Source organism: Eptatretus burgeri, chromosome 2 (genome assembly GCF_056783735.1).
Source record: "Eptatretus burgeri isolate ZD-2024b chromosome 2, Ebu_testis_v1, whole genome shotgun sequence".
In the NCBI taxonomy this organism is placed as follows: Eukaryota; Metazoa; Chordata; class Myxini; order Myxiniformes; family Myxinidae; genus Eptatretus; species Eptatretus burgeri.
The window spans coordinates 47,071,626-47,098,268 of NC_140962.1; the positions used below are offsets into that span (position 1 = coordinate 47,071,626).

At 41.3% G+C, this 26,643-nt stretch overlaps 1 protein-coding gene and 1 long non-coding RNA gene across 10 annotated transcripts in view; one reads left to right on the top strand and one right to left on the bottom strand.

The window, feature by feature from the left end:
- The window catches only part of LOC147031974 (transcription factor RFX3-like), a 248,527-nt gene extending 224,832 nt beyond the window's left edge, over positions 1-23,695 (top strand). For 5 of the 9 annotated variants that reach the window (XM_085853483.1, XM_085853487.1, XM_085853492.1 and 2 more), the window contains 4 exons: positions 13,070-13,223; positions 18,797-18,842; positions 18,951-19,038; positions 19,578-23,695. In XM_085853483.1, the coding sequence (XP_085709609.1) occupies positions 13,070-13,223; positions 18,797-18,842; positions 18,951-19,038; positions 19,578-19,641 (352 nt within the window). In that variant the 3' untranslated portion in view covers positions 19,642-23,695. Of the gene's footprint in view, positions 1-13,069; positions 13,224-18,770; positions 18,843-18,950 lie in introns of all 9 variants that reach the window. The other 4 variants (XR_015050987.1, XM_085853510.1, XM_085853478.1 and 1 more) reach the window with 4 other exon arrangements.
- LOC147031977 (uncharacterized) overlaps positions 1-26,643 on the bottom strand; it is an 84,938-nt gene that overhangs the window by 44,779 nt on the left and 13,516 nt on the right. The gene's annotated exons all lie outside the window — the stretch shown is intronic.

Consider the following 26,643-nt stretch of genomic DNA (forward strand, 5'->3'; position numbering starts at 1 on the left):
TATTAACAGGCAGGCCAGCAAAGATTTGTCGCACAATGAATAAAGGTTTTATTCTGGTGTATAACAAATGGTCTATATAATTGTGGTCTAACAAATGTGAAAGGTACAGCAATAATACAAATAACTTACAAAAGCAAACACAGAGCAGAGTTATCCCGATATAATTCTTGTACAGTCTTAACTAAAGCGAGGACAGGCGCCAGGACACGCACGCGCACACACACACACACACACACACACACACACACACACACACACACACACACACACACACACACACACACACACACACACACACACACACACACACACACACACACACCCCGATGAAGAGGAGTTGATGAATAGAAAAAGAGGAGAGGAGATGAGGCTAATGGTCTCTCAATACCTTGCACGATTGCCCGACCGTGCCACCAGTACGTTTGGGGGGTGGGGGGGGTGCTCCGCTGGCCGATACCTCCCTAAGAGCTGGCACATCATCTCTTGCTTCGTGGCGGACCCGCGCGCTGACCACGTGTACAAAGGCAGACCCTCGCACACTGTATGGAGCATGCTCGATGGCGGGCGGACTCACGCGCTTACCACGTGTACAATGGCGGACCTGCGTGCATTGTACAGGGCATGGTCGATGGTGGGCGGTCCCGCGCGCGCTGATCACGTGTACAATACCGGACCCGCTTGCACTGTACGGAGCATGCTCGATGGCGGGCGGACCTGCGCGCTGACGTGTACAATGGCGGACCCGCGCGCACTGTATGGGGCATGCTCGATGGTGGGCGGTCCCGCGCGCTGATCACGTGTACAATACCGGACCCGCACGCTGACCATGTGGACAATGGCAGACCCGCGTAAACTGTACGCAGCATGTTCGATGGCGGGCGGACCCGTGCGCTAGCCACATGTACAATGGCGGACTCGCGCGCAGACGTGATACCTCATCATTGAACAGAACAGGGCACGAATAACAAACATCTTTGGTCGGGTCTGCGCATGGAGTTACAATAACATCTTACCATCGGTCTTCGTTCACCACGAAGGCCACAAATGTCTCCCGCGGACGGCAGACATCCTCCCGCACCTCTGCCTCGATGCAGCTGCTCCCAGGCAGAGGCATGCTGTGCTGCCAGATCGCTCGGGCCACGTGGCACACCATGGAGCAGACACGTTGACCAGTGCCAACCGCGGGTCGCCGGGGCACAGCACGGGGTTCAGTGCAAGGCGATACATATCATCGGATTCAGAGCGAGACGATTCCGCAGCTTGGAACTATCATGCCGGAAGTGGAGTGGAGCCCCTTCCGGCTATCATGGCCGGGCCACGCAATGACCAGGGCCCAACCAGAGCGCCCGATTCGGGTGACAACATCGCTTCTGGTCGTCGCCCCCGCCCCACACCACGGGGTCTATAAAAGGACGGGTCGTTCCTGCTCGTCGTTCCTGCCTGTTGTTCCTGTCTTCATTCCTGCTGGCTCGTTCTGTCTGGCTTGGGATCGACAGCCGACCCATTCGCCTGCTGGCTCCGCCCTTCTTTACCAATTCGCCTGCTGAGTCCGCCGCCTTCACCACCTCGCCGCCCTTCTTTACCAATTCGCCTGCGGAGTCCACCTTCTTCACAACCTCGCCGCCCTTCTCCGCCCACTTGCTTCTGACTCCACCCATGTCCCTCCTTTCACACCCGACGGTCGCGTCTCATTCTCTGGACTGACGCGAGCCGCACGAAGTGCCATGAAGCAAGAGATGCGCCACCTGTCAGGGAAGTATCGCCCAGCGGAGCATCCCCCCAAAACGTATTGGTGGCGCGGTCGGGCAATCGTGCAAGGTACTGAGAGATCGTTGGCCTCATCTCTCCTTTTTCTCTTCATTAACTCCTCTTCATCAGGTGTGTGTGTGTGTGTGTGTGTGTGTGTGTGTGTGTGTGTGTGTGTGTGTGTGTGTGTGTGTGTGTGTGTGTGTGTGTGTGTGTGTGTGTGTGTGTGTGTGTCATGGCGCCTGTCCCCGCTTAAGTTATGATTGTACAATAATTATATCGGGATAACTCTGCTCTGTGTCTGCTTTTGAAAGTTGCTTGTGCAATGCCACCTCTCACATTTCTTCCTATTCCTTCTCCAGACAACAACAAACATTCACTGTGACACATACCTTTCCTCACCTGCCTGGAATAAATCCTTGTGGAAATGTTCCCAGCTCATTTTTGTCTGTTCTTTCATTGATCCAGCATGGTCTGTAGCCTCACTTAGCCGGGACTTTATTCCCAACGATCCGTTCCTTTTAGCCGGTACATCCTTGGCAGTATTGCTCGGCTGCATCTGATCCTGTTCGGACAAGGCGTACCGAGGGCGTGTCTCCCGGTAATTTGGTTATGTGATTAATTAGGTAACCCGATTAACCCATAGACGGGAGGACCCGAGGTCACGTTGTTGAGTTATTGGCGTTCACGGTCGGTTAGCGACCCACCACATCACAGAAGTATCCGTGTGAGACGGCCTGCAATTCCTGGGAGTCTGGTGGGAATCCGAGATAGCTTCCCCGCCCGGTGGTCTTCTCACCCGACCCCGGCCCACAACATTATATATATATACATATATATATATATATATATATATATATATATATATACATATATATATATATATATATACATATATATATATATATATATATATATATATATATATATATATATATATATATATATATATATATATATATATATATATATATGTATATATATATGTATATATATATATATATATATATATATATATATATATATATATACATATATATATATATATATACATATATATATACATATATATATATATATATATATACATATATATATATATATATATATATATACATATATATATATATATATATACATATATATATATATATATGTATATATATATATATATATATATATATATATATATATATATATATATATATATATATATACATATATATATATATATATATATATATATATATACATATATATATATATATACAGCTATTGCAGCATTTTAGTTTTAGCTAAAATAGTTTTAGCTATTGCAGCATTTTCCAGGAATGCAACCCCTGAAATATTTGAGGATTTACTATTGGAATTTACTGTTGGAACTATTTACTGTTGGAACCCCGCTATTCGTGGGGGAAACATTCCTGGAAAATAGCGCGAATAGCAAATCCGCGAATAGTGGGGTGTTGTTTCAATGGAAAAGGAGGGATAGGTTCCCGGCAGTTAGTGATTCATGGGGGGGGGAGGGGCGAGGGGAGTGGGAATCAAAAATCCCACGAAAAACTGTGAATACACCCGCAAAAAAAAAACTGAAAACATCCGCGAATACATGAAGCACAGTGCGGCGAATGTCAAAGCAGGTCACATTTTATAAACCGCGAATATGCGAATAGTGGGATCCAACAGTACTGTATATAAAACTGAAAAACATGGGTGAACGATGAATGCTTGTCAAGGTAAAGTTTTTGCCAACCCCTGTGAGTATGTCTGTTAATTATGTTCTGTTTGAACCTGAGTTGAACTGTCAGTATGTCTATTAATTACTTATTCGTGGACCTTGACTACGTGTATTAATTATCTCTATTAATTATGGATTCTTGGAACATACCTTTTCGACATGTAGACCTTTCGATCCCTTACACCTTTTCGACAACTTTAGACATTTTTTAAACTTTTTTATACCCTTTGGACCTTTTAAGACGCTTTAGACCCCTAAGACCCTTTTTAACCATATGACCCTTTAAAACCCCAAAGGCCCTTTAGAGCCCTAAGATCAATAAGACCCCTTGGACACCTTAGACCCTTTACAACCCCAACACCCTATAGAGACCATCGACCCCTTTGGGACGCTAAGACACGATCGACCCCTTTACAAAACCTAGTCCCCTAATACCCCATAGACCCTGCCAGACCTTCTGTCTTGAGGTTCACTAGTCATAATCAAAAGGCCCCCTAATTGGCAAACCACCTCAGCACCAAGCTCGAGGGTGCAAAATATAGCTGATTAATTAATTTTCTCTTTCTTTTTTTCATATTCTGCTCATCTTGGTTAGTGGCAAAGGGAAAAGTCCAATTGGAAGAGAAAAAGTTCCACCTGGCAAAGAGAAAACAGTGTCTCTGACAACAGTTTCACCCCATTAAAAGCAAATGGGATTTTCTTGTGATACTATTGCCAAACATCAGGTTGAAACTTATTCTGTGTATAAAATCTGGTCATAATTAGTCAAAGGTGAAGGTCAATGCCATACAAAACATGTAAAACACCTATTAGGTGGAAATTAGAAAATGTATCAACTAGATTTTTTTATGCACAACATTCCATCATGTAAAACACTTGATAGGTCAAATTTTCCATTTCACCAAATTGATGTTTCCATGGCAACTATTGTTTGTTTGAATTTTGCAAGTATCATGCTCCACACAACATCTTTCTTGTAAGCTGGTACTCATTTTACTAACCTCGGAAGGATGACAGGCCGAGTTAACCCCACCTGGTATTAATTCAACATCTGAGCGGGATCCAAAGCCCACCACCCTAACCATTAAGCCAACACCAGGCATTCCATTGAGAGATAGAGCTAAAAATTATGTGCAGTACTGTACAGTAAACCCTTAAATATTGTAGGTTTGAATATCGTGGGTTTTTTTATTTTATTTTTTGTATACCTTGTCGAGGCTCGTGTGAGAGCAAACACACAACACACAGCAAGGGGGGGGGCATGAGACAGGGGCAGGAGTGGGAAGGACAAAACAGTGGGGAACAGAGACATTAGGAGATCTGTGAAAGGGAGAGGGATGGGGCGGGGAACATGGGAATACAAGATGGACATTATAGGGACTTTCAGGAAGGAAAGTAGGGAATTTGAAGGAGGTGGGCTTGGGTGGATTATCGGGGGAAGAAAAGATCGAGGATTTGGATGGGGGATGATAAAAGGTGGTGGTGAACAGCTGTTTTAAAGGCCTGGAGGGAAGAATGGGATTGAATAGAGTGAGGGAGTTTATTCCAAAGACAGGGAAAAAGAGGAATGAAAGATTGAAGGTGAGCAGTGATTCGTGATTTTGGTAGTTTTACCAGAAGGGGGTTGTTGGCAGACCTTGTTTGAGTGCCCTGCGGAAATGTGGTGGGGACAAATCACAGAGAGAGAGAGAGAGAGAGAGAGCAGGGGGGCGAGGCTGGAGAGGAGATGGTAGAAGACAGAAAGACTCTCGCCTGCGGTGAGAGAGTGAGAGGCCCAAAGACTCAGCCTCATTGCGGGATATGCCAATGATCCGAAATGCCTTGGTTTCCACAGCGTGAAGCCGAGAAAGGTGGGAGGCAGGAGCACCAGCCCAGAGGGGCGAGCAGTACTCCATCAGGCTGTGGACGAATGCTTTAAATGTGGTCAGGAGCTCAGGTGGACCGAGGAAGGACTTTGCACGATGGAGGATTCCCAGTCGGCGACTGGCTTTGGAGGTGAGGTTTGAAATGTGGCTTTCCCAGGAAAGGTCATGGCAGATCATGAGACCCAGAAGAGACCCAGAAGCTTGAAAGAAAGGACTTCTTCCAGAGGATTGTTAAGAAAGTGGATGTGGGGGTTTTGTAAATGGTCCTTTCAGAGAGACATAGTGAGAGTGTGAGATTTGTCCGGATTGAAAGACATGTTCCACGTGTTGGACGAGTTTGTGATTTTATCCAGATCTGCAGTGAGCGAAGGAGCTGCTGCTTGCCGGTCTGAGGGATGACCGATGGTACGGCAGAGGGTGGAGTCATCAGCAAAGAGATAAAGAGGATTTTCCAGAGAGTCGGAGAGATCATTGATGAAAACCAGAAAAAGAACAGGGCCCAGAACGCTACCTTGAGGAACTCCAGCCTGGACAGGAAGAGGGGATGAAAGAACTCCATTTAGGGCCACACGTTGACTGCGACAGGAGAGGAAGTCTGCGAGCCATGAGTGGAGATGGCCTTGGATACCATAGGAAGAGAGTTTGGTGAGCAGGGCAGGGGGCCAAACTGTGTCAAAAGCACGTGATATGTCCAGGGATATGGCTTGGATTTCATGTCTGGCATTGAGGACCTCCATCCATTGTTGGGAGAGCAGAAGCAGCATATCCAGGGTAGAGTGACCTGGTCTGAAACCAAATTGATAATTGGAAATCAAGCCATTGGAGAAGAGGAAGGATTTAATGTCTGAAGCGATGATGGATTCCATAACCTTGCTGATGATTGGGAGAAGGCTGATTGGTCTGTAGTTGCAGGGATCTGTTTTGCACCTTTTTTATGCAGGGCAGTAATGTTTGCTGATATCCAAGCAGATGGCAGATGACCTTGAGCAAATGAGAGGGTGAATAGAACAGAGAGAGGGTGAGCAAGAGAAGAAGAGCAGGTTTTTAGGACGCGTGGGCTGATGCCGTCTGGACTGGTTGCAGAATCTCAGTTTGACAAGCTCTCCACCTTGTCAGGAGAAAAGGACACAGAGTCCAGGGACAGTTGGGTGCGACTGGGTAAGGTGGGTAGAGAAAGTGATGGGTTTTGGACACAAGATTTAGCTGCAAACACCGAGTTTAGGCATTCAGCCTTTTCACGTGCAGTATCAGCAGTGCGGCCATTTGAGGTAAGGGAGAGGATGGAGGGGGAACATACACCAGAAACAGATTTGATAAGATGCCACCAGGATTTTGAGGAGGGAGAGAGGTTTGAAAGTTCAGACTTGAGCTTAGAAAGATGCTGTTTTCTGGCTCTCCTTAGGGTGGTAGATACACACTTCTTCCGAGCTTTATGGAAGGAACTGAGATTACCCTCATTTGGGTTTGCTTTCCATGAGGCAAAGGAAAGTGGTTTCAGAACAACTGCCTCGCCACAAGCTTCAGTGAACCAAGGGCGGAAGGAAGGGTTGGACAACTGAAGACGAGAGAGGATAAATCTGTGCGAGAGGGGATAAATCTGTGCAAGAGGGATGGTAAGTTTCTTTGAAAGAATTCCCAGGATGAGTTGATGTTGGAGAAGTAGCGATAGGAGACCAGTCTCTAAGTTTGATGGCTGCTTGGAGACCCTGCCAGTCAGCTTGAGTGAAATGCCAGACTCGACGGCGGTGAGGTGGTTCTTTGATAATAGCCAGAGAGATGTCCACTTTGACAAGGACGTGGTCAGATGAACCGATTGGAGCGGAGGAAGAGCAGCAGATATTGTCAGGGAAATTTGTCAAAATTAGATCCAGAAGAGATGGAGGACCATTGGTTGAGATCTGGGTAAGGAAGTTCATCGATTGAGTCAGTCCTAATGAGTCACAGAAAGCTTTTGCTGAAGTGCCATGACAGGTGAGACAGGTACCCACACCTTGCCAACTGGCACGATGACAATTGAAGTCGCCACATATGAGGAAGAGAGAGCTTGGATGAGAAGATAGAAGTTGGTCCATGTTTTCGGATAGTGAGGTGTAGATGGAGTCACCACTGTTAGGTGGACAGTACACACATAAACATGAGGTCGGAGTGGAGAGAAGCTGTAGCCAGAGGTATTCCTGGGGGTGTAGGGGATTGAGGGCAGTGCATGGAGAGTGAGGAATAGAGTCTTTGATGAAGAGAGCAACTCCTCCACCAGGACGAGGCTCAGGTCTGTCATACCGGAGGAGGGAGTAACCAGGGAGAGATACTTGGGAGTCAGACACGTCTTGGAGGAGGAAAGTTTCTGTTAGGCAGATTATGTCTGGTTTGTCAGTGGCAACCTGTATGGAAAGATCTGAAAGGTTTGAGCGAAGGCCCCGGATATTTGAGGTCCACACTGTTAATGAAGAGGGAGGGGAGGAGGCTTTGGGTGCAGGGGGGTGGGTGGGGAGGGGGAGGGTAGGACAAGGGATGAGGTGGGGAGGTAAGGAGGGTTGTTGAAAGAGTGTGGGGGATTGCAAAATAGCTAGGAGAGGGGGCCAGATGAGGAGGAGAAAAGGTTCTGTGGTACTGGTGGAGAGGGGGGACAAGACAGGGCGAAGAAGGCAGCTGAGGATTTGAGGAGGTGGAGTGAAGAGATGGAGGTGAGAGGACAGTGGAAGGAGGCTGCTTTGTGGATGAGGGGGGGGCAACTTTGAGAAGGATGAGTGAGGGGGATGAATGGTGGGAGAAAGGTGAGGGGGGAGTTTTTGAGAGAGGTGAGAGGGAGGCTTGGAGGGAGAAGAGTGTGATGGTTGCTTTGAGAGTGAGGGGTGAGTTGGTACTGAAATTGGAAAAAAAGAATGGTTGATGGAAAGCGAACATTCATAGTAAACTGGGGTTTTTAAAAGTTTTAGGTTTGAGATGCGATTAAACACATTTCTTGATGGATGCAATAAAGGCAAATTCATTGAATGGAGAGAAGAAACGCTATAACAGTTGGATTTTTTTCGGCAAGGTATGAAGAAAAGGTCGAATTGAGAACAGTCTGTTTAAATAGTAGAAGAGTAGTGCATTATGATACAGTAAAGAGTACCACATGTGTGAAAGAGGAAGATGAAGCATTATAAGAGATTGTTTTTATTATTATTGTTTGAGAGAGTTTTCATCAGATTAGGTCATGGAAGTGTTGCAGAAAAATTTGTGAGGTGAATGGTGAAATTGGATCGATAAATGCAGGGGGTCTAAACAGATGACGTGGTTACGGGAGAAGCACTTGGCTCTGGGAGGTGTATCGTCAAAAGTGAAATTATTTATTTTAAATCAGGATTGCGTAACATTTGGAAAATGGAAGGTTGAAGTAAAATCGTGGAAGTGTGTGGTGAATTTGGACGGTAAACGCAGTGTGAAGCTGCTGGGTCGATGAAAAGTACCAGGAAGAGAAGAGAGACACGTGGTTACAGGAGGTGTAGAGATCGAAAGGATACAAGGAAGATTATTATTTTTTGATGTATTTTTGACGAATAGGTAAGATTCGGGAATGGAAGGTTGTGGATCGGAAGAAATCGTGAAGGTAATGGCGAGAGAGGGTCAGCTCAGTAGATTAAAGATGGTGTGCTGGCAGGAGGAAGAAGAGGAGGATGCAGAAGAAGAAGAAGAAGAATCGAGACTTGTAAGTGTGCAAGGAGAAAGGTAGTTTTTAATATTTTTTTTTTGATTTAAGACAAGAAATAGTGTTTAGTTGGGAGGGATGGGGGACGTTGGGAAAGTGGGGAAGATAGAAATTGAAGGTAATGGGGAGAAAATACAAATAAACACGATCGTACACCGAGGGGAACGATGGATCGGCCTCAAGCACTCGGTAAGACAAGGTCGACGAAAACTCACAAAATAGCACGATTTTTGAAACAAAACCGAACTAGGAACACACACTAACATGCAGGTGAGAAAATAAACAGTTAAAACAGGACAGATAACGACCGGACACTTAACTTTCAGATCGTCAGCAGAGAGCCCTGAAGGAGACCTGCCAACGCTCCAAACCCAGAACCGGATGTTTTCACCTTGTAACCTCTTTATGTACTGATTTAGTTATCGCTGGGTTTAATTTCAACCAATCCTCGGTTTGAGCTGAGTTGTGATGGTTATTTTGCACCACAACGAGCCTTTTGTTGTTTCCCATGTGCCGTTAATAATGGAATAGCACTGGTGTAAACCGAGAGACAAAAGTAATTCTTTTAATTGTATTTATTCCTGGGGTACGGAGCTGCAGAACGATTTATAAAAGAAACACATCAACCAATGCAAAAGGAAAACAATTTAAGAGATTAGGGGAGGAATGGTGGGGGCAAGGAGGCAAGTTTAATTGCTTCTGAGCCTTTAATCTGCTTTTGAATGTTTAATATGCTTCAATGCTGCAGGAGACTTCATGTAAAGTCGATTTATTTTTATTTTACATCATTATTTCAACGATGATGTGTTTATTTTTGGCTGTTGTCGACCTTCCTCTTTATTTTCTCGAAGTCAAGGAACCTAACCCTCATATTCCCATAGGAAATTGGTTTTAACTATCGTGGATTTGTATATTGCAGCATTTTTCAGGAATATAAAAATCACACAACTTTTAAGGATTTACTGTACAGCATAATATCTAAAAACGTGTTGTGGACGAGTTATGACAAAACTCGGTGGATGAGTTGGTTAGGTGACAAAAACAAGCCGATTTGATTTTGGTTAAGGTCTAGATGCAGATCCGGCCTATCAGTGGGATATAAAACTTTAACTGTTCAGCCTGGCAGAGGAGGTATGTGCTCTTCCAAGTGCCGTTCTAGTTTGAATAAATTTATTTTTCATGAAGATATATTTGCCTTTCACACAAAGCTTTAGTTTCCTTATGCATCAGAGTAGAAAAATGCAAAATGTGTAAGAATTATGCACAGCATTATGTATACATACAGACTTGCATACATATCCAATGTGAAGCAGCAAATGCCACTTCAGTATATTCCCCTTTAATAACTCTTAGAGGCATGGGCTGGCAGGATGGCCTTGAGGTATGCATGCACACTCGCCTCTAAACTCGATCCTAGGTTTCAATCTCGGCCAAACTATCAACTTTAATCCCAATGTTTCACAGGTAGAGTGATTTATCAGTGTGTATGCTGTCCCTCGGATGGACTTTGGCATTCTGTCTGCCGGCATTAGTTGGTGGACATTAAAGATCCATGTCTGGTGTTGGATTAATGGTTAGGGTGGTGGGCTTGGGAGCCTACGGTCCTGAGTTCAAATCCCACTTATCTGTTGAATTAATACCAGGTGGAGTTGACTCTGCCTGTCATCCTTCCGAGGTCAGCAAAATTAGTGCCAGCTTGCTGGTATCCTATGGTGGAGTGGTGACCCGTCCAGGATTGTGCTCAATCGCCAAGGAGACTGCTTAGGCAGCACCAACGCTCTGCACAGAGTATGGTCCCAATGGATGGTTTGAAGAACCCACGATGTCCTTCACAAAGAGTAGGCGAGGTATCGCCGGTACCATGGGCAAATTTCCTAATTCCTGTCCTAACTACTTTGTAGAGCATCAGTCCTGGCCAACCCCACAAGAACGTGAGATTAATTGTGGCCATTAAAGAAGAAGAAGAAGAAGAAGAAGAAGAAGAAGAAGAAGAAGAAGAAGAAGAACTCTCGAGGAACTTTGTCCTCAGTTGCCTGTGAACCACACACCTGACGTGTGTGTGTGTGTGTGTGTGTGTGTGTGTGTGTGTGTGTGTATGTATATATATGTATATGTGTGTATGTATATATATGTATATATATATATATATATATATATATATATATATATATATATATATATATATATATATATATATATATATATATATACACATACATACATACAGGATAGCCCGAAAGTTACTTTACCCCTGATAAATTTCTCGCACGTCCCTCCGTCCCTTCCCCTCTGCCCTCGCCCCTCGCCCGCAATGGTATGCGGAAACACTGACTCAGAAGAATGATGGAGCACATACAGATACAATGACAAATTAATTATTGTAAGTACTGTAATATTAAAAGAGTTCAAGAACAATGCTTCACTGGGAAGGGGTAAAGTGACATTCAGGCCACCCTGTATACAAATATATATATATATATATATATATATATATATACACATATATATATATATATAAATATATATATATATATATATATATATATATATATATATATATATATATATATATATATATATATATACACATATATATGTGTTGTTTGACCAGTTGTGGACAAAACATGGCCACCTCCACTGACCTTTATTTTGATCATTTCACAAAGTTCAATTGTGCCAAATTCTGCTTATGTACAGCTTCTTTTCTCTCTAAGTTGATCCATTTTCAGATGAATGCAAATCTGAAAAAAAGCCTTTATCCAGATATGAATTGCGGTCAGTCAGATTAATGTCTCGTAATATGATGGTTACGTCCTTATCATGTTAAAGTGTGATATTGACTTATTTAATAACTAATCCAAGAAACTAATCACTTTGTGTTTTTAAGTCTCTCCTATATATTGCATTTTTTTAACAATATAAAATCAGCTTGTATTTGTTGTTTTTAAAAAGGGTAAATTCTAACAATTGGTGAGAGTGGTGTCACATGGTATCACAGAACAATCACCAATATTTGAGACTGTCCATCAGCTCATTCCTCTGTGAGCTAATTCGTGAAATTGTCCACTCTGAACACCCCTGTTGCCATCGGACCTCAAATCCTTTCTCCTGAAATTCATTCACTGTCCTCATCAACCTCAAATAACCTCCAAAAAGCAGTTACTATAATAAGTTACTATAGTAATAGTAACTGATGAGGACAGCGAATACGTTCTGTGTGTTCGCTCTTATGCCAGCCTTGACATTGTATATAAAAAATATATAAAAACAAGTTAACTTGTAGCGTGCGCTGAGTAGCTTTTGCTGTTCCTCTCCACCCACAAAATTCATCACACATTTGCCAACATGGCACATAATCTGATGTAAAACTATGTCTTGACTCTAAGTTGTGGAAATATTTTTATCTTGCACACTTACACAATATACTGATAACTTATTAACTTTATGGAAATAACAGGGTATCCAAAATTATATTTATAAATAATACAGCAACCAAATAATCCAAAGTAATAAAGGGAAAAAAAACACAGTTATCACTGCAATATTAATTTTCACAACAATAATAAGTATTATTACTTGATATGCTATTATGTGTTTGATGTGATTTGATGTGCTATTAAGCAAGTTTTCTTTTTCCTTTTTTCTTGTCAATTCTTGTAGCAAACCAATGCTTGACATATATCATAACCATTTATGATGGGATGAGCCAATGTTTTCAAATTGACATGATGAATATCAAAGAGTAATTGGTGCTATTTTTTCCTTTTGCCAGTTCAGAGAGTGTTCCAATTATTGTATGGCTGAGAAACTGAGATAAAGTATCTTTTAAGTTGAAAGTGTCCTTTAAACAAAATCTCTGTCACTTGCAGAAGGAAAATCTTACCGGGGAAAGTCATTGGCTCATCATTCCTGTGCCGTATTCCAAACATTTTGCACTCCCCCCCCCCCCCACTGCAGTTTGTTTGAAATAATTGCTTGTAAATCCCAAACCTATTTCTTGGTTGTCAATTATACCTTGGATTCCCTTTTCAGCTCGATGGTGATCCGTGACCTGACCCTTCGGAGTGCTGCAAGTTTTGGATCGTTCCATCTAATCCGCCTCCTCTATGACGAGTATATGTTCTACTTGGTAGAGCAACGGGTGGCACGTGCTCGTGGTGAAACACCTATTGCTGTCATGGGAGAGGTGCGCAGGGGTTTGCCTTTTTCCATCATACACAGTTGGATCATGTAAAATAAGGTGAAAAGTAAGGGTGGGTGGGGCAAGGGGAGGGGTGGGGGAGGCATTAGAAAATGTAAGGGATTATTTCAAAATACCATTTTTATTAGTTGATTACAAAGGCTATCTTTGCTTGCTTGCTTGTTTTTGTTTGTTTAAAAACATGACTTGTTAATAGTCGATTAGTTTTATTTATATTGTGGATGTAAAGTATTTCATTGCCATTCTTTAGGGGCTATATACAAAATACGTCTCTTTTTTTGGCGTTTTTTATCACTCCTCCCCCATCTCTCTCCCCACTTCCCCACCCACCATTATATTCAGTGACCCTTAACCTAACCCCTGCCATAAATAGTACATGACTCTATGAATGACAGCAATGTCACCTTTTCAAATTCCAATCTATTAGCTCAAATAGGTTGTCCGTAAACTCAAGTAAATGTAATTACATTGTCTTTAGTAAAATGTTGAAATGTACTGATTTGATTACGATAAATGTCAATCAATTCTGATCCCATTTCTAGAGTTGAAGAGGCCAAGTTTCTTGGCCTATATATCAATTCCAAACTTCCATATATTTCATATTGTAATTTAGTCTGAGGAAATACATTTCAATCAAATCTAAATAAATTGGTAGTCCTGCAGAATATAATCCTTTGAATCATATCAAGAGAACCACCAATAACTTGTGTAAATCAAATACCATATTTCATCACTTTATGTGATATCACATCGCATCAGCAAAGTATTCTTTGTATAAATGTGTTCATGGACAACTTCCTTATAAATTTGTATAAATGTATTCATAGATGACTGCCTTCTAAATTTTGCATTCTTTTTGAATTGAAGAAATTCATCATAAGTAAGATACGAGATTTGCCACTGATATTCCTTTTCCAAAACAGAGAACCCTTGTTTTTCAGCATAATATTCCTTTCTCTGGCCAAAAACTGTAAAATGATCTGCCAGCTGGTGTTAGAAAATCCCCGTCATTGAATAACTTTTCATTCAATGTTAAGAATTACGTTGTCTCTCGATATTGTACATATAATAGATCCTTTAAGAAATCCAATGTATATTTTCTATTGAATTATCTCTCACACTGGTGCCTTCCATTGATCCATTGATGTACTCATCTTATAATTGACTTTGCTAAACCATCTGCCCATAAACACGTTTCTTTCAATGATACCATGGTTTATTTATATCTATGATATAATTTGATGTTGTTTCATAGTTTGTTCTGAATATCACCTTGTATCTGTGAAGGTGTTCCTGCTACAAGTCATGCTTTTTGGGATTCAGACACTTAAATGTCTTTTGTATACTATGTTGCTTTGGTTGAAGGAAATAAATGTTGTTTTGAATTTGAATTTGATGAGCTTCCATTCTGCAAGTTTCTTTCATTGGTGGCATCCGACAGCTCAGTAAATGAGATAGTGTTGCCCTTCAGCTCCCTCGAAATTTTAGAAACCTCTTGTTTAATTTCCTGCTGTCTCCTTTTTGGAAATGTACTCTCGTAACTTCAAATTAATGATTTAAACAGCGCCTCTGACATTTTAAGACGAATTCAACCGAAAGCAAGGTCGTTCTAAATTGCCATGTCCTGTCATCATAAAGGGAAATCCGAGATGGTGCACCAATGAAAATGGAGATAGTGTCATGTTACTGTGGGTCTGACACCGTCCTCCCCTCTCTGTGACACTCTGTGATGCTCCAAGAAACACTCCCCCACACCCCAAAGCATCACTTATTTTGTGTACGGCCCATTATCGGACTTGAGTTTGAAAATTTGGCCAGTCTGGTTGGTTGCATCATTGTGAACAAGTTGAGATAGAAAAAATAATTCCATGTCTTTGGAAGAGCAATTTACTTTCTTTTTTTTAAATCCTCTCCACTCATATATATTTTTAGTTTCAACTTTTAAAGTGGCAAATATAATGTCTATAAAAAAAAAACCGTGTGAGAAAAAGCATTTCATCATTGCAACTTCCAGAAGGCATAATGATGTGTTGCAAAGATGTGAGAAAAATTGAAGACCTTGTACGGTTATTCCTCGTTTAACGTGGTGGTTGTGTTCTGAGAATTTACTACGTTAACTGAAAACGCTAAAACGAAAGTAATTATCCCATAAGAAACATTGTAATAGGTGGAGGTTGCATGTCCAAGCGTTCCTTCTTCTCCATGATGCCCGATCAGGAATGACTCACTTTTGTTGCAGTTAATGGCGTAATGCTCCAATCACTCGCTTTGATTTTATCGGCATTTGAACGAATATTTTGTAAGGTGGATTCCGCAAGTCCAAGTGCTTGGCCAATGTCCACTGCTCATTCCTCTTTCTCGTCCCGCTCAATAACTTTTAATTTCACCTTTGATGAAATAGCTTTCCTTTGTTTCTTTGGCACAGAAGCACTGGTATCACTTGTTTATCCCTTACAAGTCTTCCACGAGCCTGGACTTTATATGCAAAAAAAAAAAAGAAGGGAAAAATAAGTCATCGTGTTGAAGGATACACAATATATTACGTGATTAGTTTAGCGGAGGTTTTAATGTGCGCACGCACACACGAAGATGGCTGACAAAACTGGAGGCTGAGGGTTTCCGCATGTTTTGATATTGGTCTGCACACACCTCGTATCCCACAGTCCATCTTGGACTAGTTCAGCTGGCACTGATTGACCGCCGGGTAATTGCCAACAGCTGCGTAATAAATACAAATTTACGCAATACATGAAAAATGGTCCTAAATTCATCAGGCACTTAATAATGAAATTGCATTGTGTGAAACCACGTTATGCGAGGAATTACTGCAGTTAAATAATATGAACTATAAGCTAAATTATTAGCTGGTTTAGGATGAGCTAAATTAATGCAATGTTTTCTAACTTATTTTGCACCATTTTGAAATGTTTTTTTTTGTATAGACAACCTGTATTAAAAGTAAAGATATTTTAAGAAGAAGGAATATTACCAAATTAATTTCATATATTTCCTATGTATACATAACCAGGCATGGAAAGTGCTGTTCTTATTTGTTATTGTCCTCTGTATCGTGATTCATCCATCAGTTACTTCATTGCAATGGTATGGTGAATTCTTTAAATCATTTATCACATATCGAGAAATGCATGCTACTTCCTTTCTTGACTTTCTCCAACCTGTCTCATTCTTCAACCTTGTTAAGTCTGCTCTGTCTCTGGTATGTGCTCTCCTCCAACCCATCTGTTTCCAGTCTAGCGATGAGCCTGTAGGTGCTGAAAACCTGAACCAGTCACCCCAAGTCCATGACTTCTTGCAAAGTCAAGGAACTTAGTGCTACTCTAGTTCACAGTTCCAGACCCATGGGGACCAACACATGTCTCATCACCATCCCTGTCAGTGCCAGTCAAATATTAAGTTGGTGTCCCTTGAATGGATAATAAAGTTGGTGTCTTGTTTGATAGTATTTGTTGCTGGACATTAAATATCCCGTTGTTTCATTGCGGATTATATGGTGTCTTTCAACAAAGAATAGGCAAGGTATTGCCAGCACCTTGGCTAAATTATTGCCTTAACCTACCAGGGCACTGTATTAGCAGTAAAGTGGCACCCTCCAGAAATGATGCTCCCTCTCGGTCAAACCCGTAATTCACTCCAGCAAAATTCACATATGCATACAATGTGAATGAACTCAAGTACGCAACAAAGTATCAGAAACAAATCTTATCTGCTAGCCAGTTCGCTTACCTGCACCATAAGCATGGAATCCATCACTACAGCTGATATTGTCTTTCCTTTTCTCATATGGCCTGCTTTCTGACCTCAGTTTGGCTTCCATCGCAGCCACTCAACTTTGATTTTGTGTTGTTTCTCTTTCCAAAATAGATGGAAGCCCTAAATCTCAAGTAAGAGGTCAAGGTTGTGTCCCTGGATATATATGGATATATATATATATATATATATATATATATATATATATATATATATATATATATATATATATATATATATATATCGAGCACTCAACACAGTCTGGTACTCTGATCTTCTTGCCAAGCTTTTTGCCTGTGGCCACTTTCATGGCATGCTGACTAACTATACTCATGCAGACAGCATGTAGCTCTCAACTGAATCCTCTAATCTCCTTTTCCAGTAACCGTTGTACCACCCTAAGGCAGCATCTTAAGCCTAGTGTGATTCCTCCGACACATTAATGACCTCTCCAGGGGGCTTCACTCTCTGCTGACCTGGAAAGGATCAGATTTTAGTCTTGCACTTGGAACATGTTTTTCAATCCAGATAAATCCCCACATTCTCACCCTTTCTTTTGTGAGATTGTCAAACTAACCCACCTATCTATTTCCACAGTCAACCACTGGAAGACGTCTCTTCATATTCGAGACCTCACCATCAGCCACGACATCTCCTGGGCAGACCATATATCAAAATATATGGCCTCCAAAGCCAGCCACAGACTGGGCATCCTCGGTCATGCTTAGTCTTTCCTTTTTAAATCTGAATTTCTCACAACCTACAAGACCTTTGCCCATAGTTCAACAACAACAATAAACACAGGACCCGTTGTTGTGTTATCACAGATAGGTTGGTGGCCACTGTTTTCTACCGTCTTTTATCAGGTCTTGATAAAAGGTCTTCCTCTGATCCTTCATCCCTCCATTCGGAAACCCCCTCCTTGTGAAACTCCCAAAATACATGCTCACTGTTCACCTTGACTCCTTTATTCCTTTTTCTCCTGCTTGTGGAACCACCTTTCTCTGTCCATTCCAATTCTTCCCAGCTTCGTGTTGGCTGACGTGCCATCTCAGGTTATTCTCAATTCCAACCCATGATTTTGAATATCCTTATTCTCTTTCTCGCTCTCTGTCTCTGTCTCTCTCTGTCTCTCTGTCTGTCTCTATCCCATTTTGTTTGTTCCTCTTTTTACATCCACTTGGCCCACTGCAATGCCCCACTGTCATTGTGTTGCCTTCTACCCTCTATCATCTCACTCTTTCACAAGCCTCGACTTTGTATCCAACATGTGTTGACATTTTGTGATGAATAGTGCCTATTTCATCTCACACTATCCTTTTTAAAGAACATGTACTGTCTTGAAGAATGAAATTTTTGTTTTCACAAGTTTGAGTTCAATCAATCAAGCAATTTTATTTCTTTGACAGTGCTCTTCATTTTAATCAAAATGTCAAAGTGCTTTACAAAACAAGGGTAGGAGGTTTATTATCATTATTACAATTGTCATGAAGTGTGGGGAGCAGTTTAGCTCACTGTATACTTCCAAAGAGAGGAGGGTAGAGTGTGAAGGGTAAGGGGGGGTGGGGGGGGATGGGGGGGATGGGGTGATAAAGCTATTGAGGCCCACTGTAGTCTATATGTATGTACCTCTTTTTTCTCCTTCCCTTTACTCATAATCTCCTTTTCCTTTTCCCCATAGTATCTGTAAAATAGAGAATAAAGGGTTCGTTGGGGGTAGCAGGAGAGAATTGAGCTCTAGCTAAGTCATCTTGTGCCATGCAGGATCCTAATGATGTCTGTCCCTCCAGTTTGCCGACTTGGGCTCCTCTTTCTTATCCGTGAATGGAAATAAAGGTAAGGTTTCATCGATAGATAAATAGGATTCTAAGTGACTGCTTTAAAAGATATTTTAGCTGAAGGGGTCCCTTTTCCGACCATGGTTTGCATCCGTTTGCCCTGCAGATCGTGAGCCACGGCGCAATGAGACCTGGGACTCAGGCTCCACAGATTCTGAAGAACCGGTTAACAAGCTGGCTCGCCAAGAGCTGAAGTAGGAAAAGGAGAAGGATTTAATAACTCGCTGTCACGCCTCGAGCACCATCGCAAGCTCAAACCTGTGTTGATGCAGTGGGAATGCTTTAAATTGCTTTATTTTTTTATTTTTTTCCTCTGCTTAATTTTTGTTTGCATCTTACTTTGCCTCATGTTTTTTCTCGGACTTGAAAAGTTGGTTGTTGCTCGTGTGTTTTAAAAAAAAAAAAATTTTTTTGGTGTTTGTGTATTGTTATTATTATTATTATTATTCAAAGTTTAATTTTATTTTGCTTGTTTAATTGATTCCCACCTGAAGCTTTCTTTGATTTAATTTTTTTGCAATTGCTGTCAAGTTACATTTGATTTAATGGAAAATATAGTATCACGGCTTCATAGAGTGTGTAACTTGATTTGCATTGTGCATCGTCACACATAAATAGTTCAAACTGAAGTGGACAGCGTTGCACCTTGTATAGAATCTTTCAACTCAGTCTAGCAGCTCCCTCCCTCAGTATTTATTTTTTTTCTTTTCTTTTTGCTGCCGCCTACACACAGACCCATTCAAACTCTTGTGCTCCGCACAGCGAGTGGCAGTAGAGAGTGCTTTGGTGACCTTTGAGCGGACTGCAAAATATGACGTTGGAAGCTCCCTCCATGACTACCACAACACATTTACTTATTTTACTACGAGTAGTTCACATTGATGAAACATGATTGTGGAAGTGTACATTTTTTTTTCAACATTTTCCCCTGCAATTGTCGTCGGAACAACTGCCTGGACATCTGTTGCTATGAGTCTTTGGTACGAGACCACAAACTATTGAAGTCATGTATCATCGGAGGCTTGGAGAACCTGCAACGTCCGTCTTTGTGTTTGAAGCTTGCTAAATTGATAATATCATTCTCTATCTTTTAAACAATGCAGACCCTTTAGGATGTGACTGTGCAGTGTGTTCACAAGTTTGATTCAATGTGATACTCAATGAAAATGATTAAATGGGGACGTTTCAAGTACAGTGACAATGTAAGTGAAAATGGCAGTCTGGCAGTATACAAGTACTTTGTATTGGTTTGTGGTTGAGTGGGGGGATTAGGCAGTGGTCAATTAATTTTATCAGCAATTGAGGTTGAGTAGAAGAGCGGGGGAGTTCAAGGTTAACCTCCACTTCATGTTCTCGAAATTTTGAAAGGAAATGTGAAGTAAATACAATTTGCCATATTTTTCATGGTATATCCCTTTCACACCTACCTACATTAGTATGTTACTTCCTCAATGCCAAAGGCATAAAATCTTCAGGGTAGATTTGCAGCCGTTTTTGGACATCTGTTTTCACATATTCTTCACTTTGAAACGAGATGCCACCAGATGCTGCTTGAGTGGTCCAAAGAGTTGGAAATCACACGTTCACATATCTGGATGGAAATCACACCACTCAAAGAGGGGTGATTAAGCACTTCCCATCCTAACTTCTGAACAAACGAGAGTTCTTAAAAAAAAAAAAAAAACACCCCCACTTTCCCGACGTTCAGGTGTGAATGCGTTCAGGGTTCTACATTTCGATACTGATTGCAGCTATTGCCGAAGATCAGCTGTTGGATGTGGGTAATGTTTGTGGAGGGGTGGGGGGTGGGTTACAACACTTGGTCGCATGTGAGTAAGAGTATCTTCCATTAACAATTCGAAGATCAGCTGTTGGATGTGGGTAATTCACATCCATTTTTAACCTTTTGCACCACTCAAACTGCTTCTGCACGATTTACATTTATCGCCGGGCTAAAGCAGTTAATCTGTAAATTTCAGTTTGTTCGGCATTTTTATTCACCAAAACGTGTAATTACAACAGCGCTGTCACCCCAACACTAAACAGTGTTCATGCCTACCTGAGAAATACCCAAAATATTTTGCACAACTATGACATTGGGTCACAGGAGTTCCCAGGTTTTTGTCCACGAACACTCGACATACTTTTTGTGATCTGTGATCCTTTTACCATTATATCGAGCAAAAAGTGCGGGTTACCCTTGAATCGCCCTCGCACATCCTTTAGCTGCAGGAATTATGTTGTTCTGTGAACAACAGCTTTGTTTTTAACCCAGTCTTTTTCTTTCTTTTTATTTGCTGAACAAATATGGAGACATACTTGCTACCCAACGAGGGTTGTGAAAGTCGCTTTTATGTCTAACCAAAAGATGTTTCTTTTTGAGTATCTAAATTGACTTTAATGTCACCGCCTTTTCTTCGGCACATTCGACAAATGCAAGTGGCCATGATTTGGTGAAACGTTTCATACTCGGTGTAGTTGAATTTTGTTGAGATTGGCAACAATTTTGTTTTCGCAAAAATTTTTTTAACATCTCAAAGAACCCATGCAAGAATGAAATGGCCCACGTGTAACATAACTGTCTGGATTTGCTCTCACTCGGTGTTTTTTCTCATGGTCAATATTTTTGTCTTGTGAAGTGCTTTTTGATGGATTTATTAAAAAATATATATATATAAATATATATATATATATGAGCTGAGGAGGTTGTAGATAGTACAGTGTAAACAAAATTATACAAAGTTACATTAAAAAAAACTAGTTGCTATATTTATATTTCTCTCTGCATATAAACCTACAGATTGTTTCTGTTGGTTTTTGGTGTTTTTTATTTTGTTGTTGTTTTTATTTTTTCCTTTCTTTATGGATGTGGTCAAAATATTGCAGAGTGGGTAGTCTTTAATAATGGTGTTTAACCATTCGGAACACAAGTGCCTGGGATATTAAATGTCTAAGATGAGTTGATTCTGTGTACAGGGTTTAACTTGTGTACTGCAGACAAAAATAAGTGCATCATTGTAATGTGTTTGCATTTTTCTTTCGTTTTTCTACTTTCATGTCGTACCGCTTGCAAGAAATGATCCAGGCTTTTCACTTGACTTTACTGTGATACAGCCAAATTCATTTGTTTTTGTTTCGTAAACAATAGCTTCGTTTTATTGTCGAGCTTGTGAGGAGAGACAATTGAAAGTGCCTGCCTCTAATTTGTTTTACATTTTATAGTTTTTCGTTTTCAAGAAAAATTACAGTGCAAACTCATGGTCTCTGGTTTTTGTTTTAAAGTAAGGCATGAAAGGTTACTTTGCAATATTTTTTCTGTTTTGTAGGGTTGTTTGTTTGTTTGTTTTTAGTTCCTCATTTGACACGTGAGAAAATAACGGGCAAGTAAAGAGCATAAAGGATGAGGTGATTTCAATTGCTTAAAAAGGAATCCATCTGGCAAGGAAAATGAAGTTGGCAAACACTTCACCTTTAAGTGGAACGTGTCAGGAAATTGGATGTGAGAAACATTTTGTATTATAAGCTTCATAATGGAATGCCTTTGAAAACAAATCTTGCCTTTTCTTGCACAAGCCAATGCTTAAAACAATTTCTGATTTACAATGCTTTCTCTGGTATAGTTATATTCTGGGTTGGTCTATCAACATTCCAGGACTGCTGTTAAGAGGATATGTTTGTCATTTTCTGCCTTTTTTTTTCCTGTAGGCTCTTATAATTATCATTGCAACTGGTCACCCATTATCCAGTGCCTTTTAACAACGAGTAGTGGTTTAAAAAAAAAAAGAAGAAATCATATATATGAGCATCTTAACTCAGATGTGCCTTGTGCGTAGCTGTGAATAAAAGCCCATGTTGCCTCTCATGCATACTGCAGTGACTGTTTCAGACTGGTTGGACAGGGTACATGATGTTTGTGCTGGATACAGCCGATAAAAAACGCAGCAACTTAGCCGTAGGTGCACCATTGGAGGCAGACGATTGCACGTGCCCCATCACGGGAGCGTTGGTTTGAGTTTTATTTTGAACGGTGTATCAACTGATTCTCGTTTCTGTTTTTTTATCTTTCAACACACTTTATACTCACAGATCCTTGCAGCCAAATGTTTGGGTGGTATTTGGGAAAGGGAGAGGGAGGGAAGTTAAGCCACTTTGCATAATATCCATTTTGCTGTTCTAAGCTCAATTTGTTAGACAAACTGTCATTGCAAACATCCTCAGGAACGGTTTCTGCACCAATTTAACTATCGAGGCTTTTTGTCATCTTGTGCATATATTCCATGTACCCATGTTGGAGAAATACCTTTCCTTGTGACGGCTCAACTTGTGCAAGTCGACTGTTTTATCCCACTCTTTGTGTAATTGTCAGGCAAAATTCATGAATTTGGTTGGGTATGTCTTATTTGTACTCCAGCAGTCATTTTTGCACATGTACCAATCGAGTGGTTGTGCATCCTTTTAAAATAACAATTGTACACTTGTTTTTTTCAGTTCTCTAATGCCTGTTCAGTGCCGAGCATATCATAGAGTATAAATTTTTATTTTTTTGCAAGATTGTCACGGTTAGATTTTGTTTTAAGCCTTTTATTTAAGGTGGTACCTACCAAACAAATGTACATACATTAGTTTTAGTCTCGGTGTGACAACGGCAATGTTTCTTGTGTGCTTGCGTGCTTTTTTATATATTTATAAATCTATGGCGTTGATGGCCTTAAAATAGGCATTGATGCTGTGCACCTGTTTTGTAGGTTGTGACAAAGTAAACATTTTTATTTTTTGCCGACTTGCATTTGTGTATAAGCCTAACCAGTTGTCACCTATTGTTCTGTTTGACATAAAGGGTGCAAAATTGCAGTTGGCTCACTGTCCATCTTTGTGTTTTTAATTTGTGCATTTCCCCTTTCATGTAAAACGTTAGCCTGGGGTTTGCTCACGTGACCAAGCTGAGGGTATGCCGTCACACAGTGTCGATAAAGTTTGAATTGTTTTTTAGTTTGCATCATTGTTTTATGACAACAGTTCTTTAAGTGTTCTTATTAATTTAGTGTTCACACAGATTTGCGTTTATTATGCGTGACGAGCTGAATTGCTTACGTTTTTATTTCCAGACGTGTTCCCCTGTCTTCAAGCACCCCTTCTCCTTTCCTCACATTCATTCATGGTCCAAGGCTCGCTGTGAACACCATGCTGAAATTGCTGTGTGGCTCTTCAGCTTGATCCTTCGGTTGGCACTCAGAATCATTGACATATGACAAGAGTTTGAAGCACAAAACAACAGTGAGCGTCTATGTGCAATGGAATACGCTGTCCTCAGGTTGTAACTGTGTTCAAAACTTTCATACAAAGTGCCATGAAATATGCCCCCCACCATGGACTTGATGCTGCTTACCATCTTGACCCCCTTGAGGCTATGAAATATCTTACCCTCCTCATCACTGGCATTAGGCTGAGTTTTAGAATCTCTCCTTCTTCGTCATTGCAGGCAGGTTGGTGGCCATGCATTTTGGTATGGTCTCGCTATCTAGTGTTGCTCACCCTGCCCTCTCACCTCTTTGCACAACAACTACCCCCCCCCTTCCTTCCCCTCAGGTCACACACATTCCACTCGAAACACTTGCCATGTTTCTCTTCCATTGTCTAAGCTTCACACTCTTCTCCATTCTTTTAACCCCCTCTTTCCACCTGTAAAACCATCTTCCCAACTCTATTGTTCCCTCATGCTCTTCTCACGAGTCTTTCAAACTTTTCATCCAACATCACTTCGTACTTTCTCCCATACCCACCTTGTCTCACTGACACTTTTTATTAGTCTCACCCCGAAGGAACTGCGAAACTATTGCAACGTGTTTTTTTATCGCTATCTCCATATGAGGGTTTCAATGGAGCCCTCCCAGGTCTCAAAGTATCCACCTTCAGGTGTGCATGTATATATGAGTATGTGCACATGCCTATATGTGTGTGTACAGCAGCCTGAAAATGTAGTTACCTCCCCCCACCCCCCGCACACCTCTCCAAAATTTTCACATTTTGATGCCACCTGAGATTATTTCATGCTGCTTTCAAATAAAGCTTAATATTATGGAGGCTTCACAAACTATTCCAAAGTGATAAAGCTAAAAGATGCAAATAAAATATAAATCCATCCATTGGGACCATACTCTATGTGGAGCGTTGGTGCTGCCGAAGCAGTCTCCTTGGCTATTGGGCAGAATCCTGGATGGGTCACCACTCCGACACAGGATACCAGCAAGCTGGTACTCATTTTGCCGACCTTGGAAGGACGACAGGCAGAGTCAACCCAACCTGGTATTAATTCATCAGCTAGAGTAGGATTTGAACTCAGGATCTTAGGATCCCAAGTCCACCACCATGACCATTAAGCCAACACCAGGCATATAAAATGTAAATAAGTTCAATTAAGAGCAAAAATCAGATGATTGTCAGTTGTATAAGTATTGTAATTGTGTACCTTTGCATAATTCACCTTAAATCACTTTCAGAGCAAATTATTTATTTGAAAGTTTATAAAATAAGTGTAGGAGGTTTCACCTGAATGTAATCAGTGGTTTAACTTAAAAATTAAGCTTCCCCACTGATGAAAGGAGTTTTAAGGTGCAACTCACTTGGTTAACCAACAAGGCAAATGTGAAGACCAAGGAGCTTTCCAAAGAAGTCAGACATGAAGTGGTGGAGAAGGACCATTCAGGAAAGGGTTACAAGAAAATTTCAAAGTCACATTATCCTTTTGATTAAAGTGAAATGCAACATGAAGAAGTGGAAGATATATCATACTACCCAGACTCTACCCAGATCTGGAGACCCATCCAAACTCAGCACCCAGGTAAGCAGAAAACTGATTTGGAATGTCACTGTAAATCCAACAATGACTTTGAAAGATCTGCAAGGCTCCATGTCCAACATGTGGGTCAGTGTTCATCAATCAACAATATCCCGTTTCCTTCACAAAGCTGGCGTTTATGGACTGGTGGCAAGAAAGGAGCCATTACTCAAAAAGATGCCTGAAAAGCTCGCATAGAGTTTGCGAGAAAGCATCTTAATGATACTGCAGGAATGTGGAGAAACGTTTTGTGGTCAGACGAGACAAAATTTGAACTTTCTGGTCTAAATTTAAAGCATTACATCTGGCGCAAGCCGAACACTGCACAACACCCAGTCAGCACCATCCTTACTATCAAACAGGTGGCAGCATCATGATATGGGGTTCATTTTTTATCAGCAGGGACTGGCAAGCTTGTCAGGATAGAAGAGATGATGGGCAGTGCAAAGTACAGGAGAATCCATGATGAAAACCTGCTTGAGTCAGCCATGAATCTGAAACTGGGTCGGAGATTCACATTTCAGCATGACAATGATCCGAAGCACGAAGCTAAAGCCACATTGGAGTGGTTGAATAAGAAGAAAACAAGAGCGATAATTCCTTTGTATTAAATGTTATTTTGTGGTCAAAGTCCTAACTTAAACCCATTTGAACATTGAGGATGAGATTGAAGATTGCAGTCCATCGACGATCCCCTTCAAACTTGACAGAACTGGAGCAATTTTCAGGTGAAGAATGGGCAAATATTTCACCATCTCACTGGGCAAAGCTGGTAGAAACCTACCTCAAAAGACTCAGAGCAGTCATTGCTGCAAAAGGTGCTTCCACCAAGTACTGTCAGGTATGAGAGCATGTGCCAGAGCAGCGTATTGCTGCGTCCACTTCCCGCCAGTACTCCAGGGGCCTCCGTCTGGCCATCCCCCAGGCATATGCCTGGCCCATCTCCATCACCTTGAGATGCCGA